At 43.2% G+C, this 6,751-nt stretch overlaps 1 protein-coding gene across 1 annotated transcript in view; it reads left to right on the forward strand.

Moving 5' to 3' along the window:
- The window catches only part of A2m (alpha-2-macroglobulin), a 44,492-nt gene extending 41,162 nt beyond the window's left edge, over positions 1 to 3,330 (forward strand). Inside the window, exons 32-36 of the mRNA XM_021190161.1 lie at positions 71 to 161; positions 1,028 to 1,096; positions 2,090 to 2,192; positions 2,626 to 2,667; positions 3,182 to 3,330. Of these exons, the coding sequence (XP_021045820.1) occupies positions 71 to 161; positions 1,028 to 1,096; positions 2,090 to 2,192; positions 2,626 to 2,667; positions 3,182 to 3,198 (322 nt within the window). The 3' untranslated portion in view covers positions 3,199 to 3,330. The remainder of the gene's footprint in view (positions 1 to 70; positions 162 to 1,027; positions 1,097 to 2,089; positions 2,193 to 2,625; positions 2,668 to 3,181) is intronic.
- The last annotated feature ends 3,421 nt before the right edge of the window (positions 3,331 to 6,751 follow it).

Raw genomic sequence — 6,751 nt, forward strand, 5'->3', positions numbered from 1 at the left:
ATATACAGTCATAGAAAAGGACTATTTACTAACTTGGGAAAAGCTAACTCTTTCTTTCCTGAACCTTCAGTTACATTGGAAGCCGTTCTGACTCCAACATGGCAATTGCCGATGTGAAGATGGTGTCTGGATTCATCCCCTTGAAACCAACAGTGAAAATGGTATGTTCACTATAAGTCCAGAATGGCACACTAAGACGCTATGTTCATTATAAACCCAGGATGGCACGTTAACGTGGTATGTTCACTGAAAGCCCAGAATAGTTCATTTCATTTTATATCTTATTTATTAAAATAATATTCCACTAAGTCTTCAAGGCTATGCCCTGTCAAAATAAAGTGTGATTGTGCTTGTGTGTGTATCATTGTTTAGACATCATGGCTACTGGAGAAACTTGTAAACAATTTTCTTTTCTTTTTTTTTTAAGTTAAATTATAGTTATATCATTTTCCCCATTCCTTTCCTTCCTCCAACTCTCCCATGTTCCCTTCTTACTCACTCTCATATTTTATGGCCTCTTTTTCTTAATTATCATTACATATGTGTATGTACATATATGTATATATAGGCAAACACATAAATATAAAATATAACTTGCTAAGTCCATTTCATATTGCTTGTATGTATATGATTCAAAGTTGACCATTCAGTGATGGATAACCCCTTTCTTCAGGTAAGTCAACTTTACATGTGTGTTCATATGACATACTAATAGTCTGCCCTTCATCCAAATTACCTTTCACTTTTACTTTTACTTATTTATTTACAAGGGGCCTTTGAAGGATTTTTTTTTTTTTTAGTTTTTTTGAGAAAGACAGGGTTTCTCTGTGTAGCCCTGGGTGTCCTGGAATTCACTCTGTAAACTTAGAAATCCACCTGCCTCTGCCTCCCAAGTGCTGGGATTAAAGGCATGAGCCACCCCCACCCGGCTTAGGATATTTTGATAATAAAATAATCTCATATTTTCCTGGATTCTCCAGGAGCTTCATCTATTCATTAACATTTGTGATGTCTCCATTTTCTTCAGCTTGAAAGATCTGTGCATGTGAGCCGAACAGAAGTCAGCAATAACCATGTCTTGATTTACTTGGATAAGGTGAGACTCCTGAGTGTCTATGTGCAAAGCACATACGTAACCATCCTCTAGGAACTAACTGGGAAGTGCATGTCTGTATTTGAGAGTTCTCACCTCTGTGCTAGAGACATGAGAAGCTAATTTCACAGTGGCTGTCCTCTCTTTGGAGATATTTCACCTGAGCCTGTGAATAGACATGCCCCACTACACACCTGGGATATGAATACTTCCAGGAGCCTGTAAGGTAGTCTCCACAATGGTTTTCATTATACCAACCAGTTAGCTTAGAGATGCTGAGTAATGCAGGGAAGTGATTACTATGATTAGTTGGTCATTATATCATCGTCTTCATCAACAGTATAAGAGGGGAAAATACCATGAATCTCAGCTGGCACTTGGGTCGTGTGATAGTAAAACAGCAGTCCATCCATGCACCAATAAGTGAAAAGATGGGTACAGTAGCAGAATTATTGGAACATCTATTGATAGGAATCTCTGTTGACAAAGCAGCAGTGGTTCCCCTTTTATAGAATTCTTCGGGTCTTATCAGTATTTTTACAAGACAAAAAGGCTAAACTGTACTAAACTTCTGAAATTTCAAAGAAGATATAATAGATAGTAAAACTGAAATTGTGTATATATTCCTCCCATGAACATAGCCATGTGCTGCCGTTGATTAAGGCAATTGTTCCCTTTGTGTGTGGGGGATCCAAATTAGTTATCCTGGATATCAGATATTTATATTACAATCATAGCAGTAACAAAATTACACTTAAGTAGCAATAAAATGACAAGGAACTATATTAATGGGGGTTTCAAACCCTGGATTAAGGCATATGGACTTACCAAGTCATGTTAATCATTTAAGAGGTAACTTGGGCAATTTCCCACTTACTCTGGGGGCTTTCTATACTGTACTCTCAGCGGATAAAATCCCCACCCTGTAAAACCACAATTGATTTCAATGTAAAAAGAATGGTTCCAGGAAGACACTTAGCTCCTTTTGATTTTCAGGTGTCAAATCAGACGCTGACCTTGTCCTTCATGGTGCAGCAAGATATTCCAGTAAGAGACCTGAAGCCAGCCATAGTGAAAGTCTATGATTACTACGAGAAAGGTGAGCAAGAGCCTCCTGAACAGAGGCATTCGCTTCCCGATGCAGAAACTCAGACCCATGAATGTGCCAGGCTGCCAAGTAACACTGGCTCCTCATCACTTCCTCTTGTCGCCTTCAGCTTTGACACCTGCCCCCTTTATCTTCTTGCTTCTGTGGAAGAAAGCACATTTTAAACCCATCAACCAGAAAAACAAAGTAGCTGCAGAGTTAACTTTTTGTCAGATAAGCCAGTCATAGGATGGGAAAGAGATTTAAGGATGTACAGCAACCGACTGTCAGGAGTCTGGGGTGAAATGTGGCTCACCGTAGCTGGAAGGTTGTCCAAGGCAACAAGCAGTGGATTAGAGAAATGACGTGGGCATTTCTGGTGCAAACACAGATGCCCGTAGTGACATCACTTGATGCATTTGTTTCTGTTTTCTCACTTATTTAGATGAGTTTGCAGTTGCAAAATACAGTGCTCCCTGCGGTGCAGGTAAGCAGTTCACATTCTTGTTTTTTTTTTTTTTTTTTTTTTGAGACAGGGTTTCTCTGTGTAGCCCTGGCTGTCCTGGAACTCACTCTGTAGACCAGTCTGGCCTCCAACTCCGAAATCTGCCTGCCTCTGCCTCCCAAGTTCTGGAATTAAAGGTGTGTGCCACCACTGCCTGGCAGTAGTTCACATTCTTGAAGGGTAACCAGAATTCCTCTAGTTTGTCTCCCAGATTTCCTCCTCCATAAAATTCTAGGTAGATATTCTTCTTAGGAATCATGTTGCTTTGACTGTGTATGGTATAGAGGAGTGTATGCTCTGGAGAGGTGTGATGCCTCTTGAGCCCCCAGCTAGTTTCCTGCACAGCTTATTGGGTCATTAGCAGCAGTGGGTCTCAGCTCCTCCTGTATCATTGGGTTGTCTTGGATACCATGCTGTTCAGACTTAGAGGAAGAGATAGCATTTGCTCGTGGAAATCCAAGCCTATCTTAATTTTCTCTTCTTTCCACTGCCACAGATTATGGAAATGCCTGAGGATACTGTGAATATGAAGTGTTTCACCAGAGCTCTGTTCTTAGGACTTCTCAAGAAAAACAGTGTTTTTTGTATTTCCAGAGATTTGATAAATAAACCATTCTTTCATATCTATCCATCACCATTCCCTCATTAACTGAGTAGCCATTTTTTCACATTTTCTTGCTTCCACATCTAGTATCCAATACAAACTGATAAAAATTAGGAATGTAAGGATACAGTGATATTAGTTTAAATGGGAATAAATGGGATGGGGCAAAATGTATTGGGGCAAAATGAGAGAGTGTAAAGCATATTTGGTTATAGAGATGCTGTTGGTACCAGGACATTCCAAACCTATGACATCACATAGGCGATAGCTTGGCCTGTGACAGGCAGACCAGTTGCCAAGACAATAGGCACCATATTCCCAGCATTCACTTGGCTCACTCCCACCTTGTGTTATGTCTCTTTCCATATAAATAAGGAGAATGTCCTTTCCTCACTCTCTCTCCCTCTCTTCTCTCTCTGCCACTACCTTTTCTCTCCCTTCCAATAAAACCTCTTCCACATGGAATGTTTTGGCCTAGTGTACTGTTGAGACATGACCCGCCACTCTAACACATCATTTGGTGCACCCAGGAAAACTCAGCAGGAACACCAGCAGTTGCTGCAGAGAGCAGCAGCAGGAGGACCCTGGAGGAGATGGTGGGACCATGGCCACATGGGCCAGCGGCTTGTGGCAGCAGCTGCAGTAAAGGCCTTGCCTCTTGCCTCTCAAAGTGGGCCCGGATTGAGCCAGAACTCTCGCCAACGCCCAGCTGAATGCTGCTGCCAATGCTGCCACTTCCACCTTAGCTGCTGCAGGACATATGAACTTCAGCCATGTGAGCTGTGCTATCCTGGTCCATCTTACAGGCCTGGCTTCCACACTTCTATTTACCAGTTAGCTAAAATTCTCACACAAACACCATCATATTAATTGGTAGGGTCAGTTGGCTAGAGGGCCTCTAATTTCCCAGGTAAGCCTGGCCAGCCTTTTCTGGGGACTAAGGGGTTGGCATTTTACAGTCAAGCCTCCAGCTGACATAAGAGTTAAGACATTGACTGACTGCTTGGGTGAGCCCCTCTCCCCCTTGAAGGTTGATCTCTTCCCCCTGGGCTCTTGCAGCCACTTGAAATCCCTGGATCCAGGGTAAAGCACTTTCCACAGTAAGCCTGGGGCTTACTGGGTGGCCACTAGAAACCCTCATGACAACTTAGGCATCTAGCCTGACTGATTTCTTTTTTAGTTTCTGGATTGTTCTCGGGACACTGGTAGGAATAATCCAGTAACCCCCCAAAATGGGTAATATGCTGTCTATGAATGTACCCCCAGGCACCCCACTGGGGTGTCTCCTGGAAAATCTCAAATCATCTTTGAATCTAATGCCTCTCTTGAAAGCATCCAGTTTAATATACCTCTGCAATAAGGTCTGGATTCAGTACCCACTAGATAATGGTTCCAAATAGCCACTTAACGGTACCCTAGATCCAATTATTTTTAAGGGCTCTTAATACATACTGTCAGTGAACTGGTAAATAGAAAGAGGTTATCTATACTAAAGCCTTCATCTATCTTTGCTCCAATCCTTCCATGTGTTCTCCTTATTCTCCAACCCAACTCTTCTGAGCCACGAAACCTACGCAAACTCTGCCAGATGACGCCACAATGTTAGATCCAGCTAACGAACCACCTCCTTTCAGCCGCAGACCTGTTTCCACCCAAATTGCTGCATCAGTTTCTCCTCACCGAGATACACCAGAGCCTGCTACTTCTAATTCCCCTTCTGTGGCAGCCGTAGGTCCCTCCAAACATTTTAAATTGGCATCTACCTTCACCTCATCTATCACTTGCTCTAAGGTCACAGGCAAACCCCCAAGTGTTCCTCCCCCAATGACACCTGACCCAACAACAGTTCTTCCTCTAAGAGAAGTTGCTGGGGTAGACAGCCTTGTCAGAGTACATGTTCCTTTCTCAGTGAACTTTCTCAGATAGAAAAGAGGCTGGGTTCTTATACCTCTAACTCCTCTGCCTTTATTAAAGAGTTTCAATATATTACTCAGTTTTACAGCTTGATTTTCCATGATATATATATATATATATATATATATATATATATATATATATATATATTAATAACTTCCTGAGGTATGCGGAGCAAGTGAGAGTGCATGCAAACAAAATTCATTAAACCGATAGAATGTATACAATCGGATCAGAGACAGTGCCTGTCCAGGATCCTCCATGAGATTATAATCTTAGCCAGAGACAGGTTTATTACATGCCTTTTGGCAGGCCTAAGAGAGGCAGCCTTAAAGCCGGTAAAAATTTAAAACCTCCAAGATGTTGTCCAAGATAACCAGGAAAATTCATCTCAATTTTTAGAATACCTCACAAAGGCTTTATTGCAGCATAACAATCTGGACCCTGAAAACCCAGAAGGTAAGCAACTTCTGATGACCTACTTCTTTTCCCAGAGCTAACACGACATAAGATATAAACTCAAAAGCTGGAGAGAGATCCCCTAACTCCACAGTCAGAAGTCTTAGTGCTGACCTTCAAAGTGTACCATGGGAGAGATGAGAAAGTCCACAAACAAAAATACCATATGCTGGCTAAGGCTGTCCGACCAGCCACAGCCACTGCCCAAGACTCACGGTCTTCTAAGACTCAGAAACCACCAGGTACCTGCTACAAATGTGGTTGGCAAGGTCACTGGGCAAAAGCCTGCCCTAACTTCCGCAAGCCAAGGAGGCCATGCTCTAGGTGCCATCAAGAGGGACACTGGGCTGTTGATTGCCCTCATGTTACACAGAACAGAGAGACATTACCCCAGACAACCCTCCAGTTAATCTCCTAGGCTTGTCTATGGCTGACTGACAAGGCCCCAGCTCCCCTGACATAGCCATTGCCACCACTAACAGGGAACCTCAGGTAGATATCGTGGTATGTGGGTGGCCTATCTCCTTCCTTTTGGACACTGGAGCCACTTACTTGGTACTGACAGAGTTTTGGGGACCCACTTCTTCTTCTCACTATCCTATTGTCAGGGTAGGAGGACAGCCTTACTTCCCTCACCAGACCGACCCCACCACTTAGTTGCATTTTTAGGGGTGTACCTCTCACCCATTCCTTTTTGGTAGTGCTAACATGTCCTGTCCCATTATTGGGAAGGGATCTTCTAGCTACGCTGGGAGCCTCTGTTTCCTTTGCTCCCCCCCCCCCTGCCATTCACCTAAACCCAAGCTTGCCAGCAGTTCCTCGGCTCACTCTTCTAGCTAGACAACATATTAACACTACCATGTTATTTCCTTTACCAGCTTCTCAGGTAGATCCCCGAGTCTGGGAAGACCAGAATCCCTCTGTTGCTAAACACCACTCTCCTGTTACCATCTAATTACTGGACTTTACTGCCACAGACTGGCCCCAGTCAGCCTCCCTCAATCTGCGGAAGAAATTAGGGTTCCAGACAGGTAGGCAAGGAGTTTGCATGGATGACAAACAAATACGGACACAAGGGAGTGTGGTATC

Source organism: Mus pahari, chromosome 2 (assembly GCF_900095145.1).
Source record: "Mus pahari chromosome 2, PAHARI_EIJ_v1.1, whole genome shotgun sequence".
Lineage (NCBI taxonomy): Eukaryota > Metazoa > Chordata > Mammalia > Rodentia > Muridae > Mus > Mus pahari.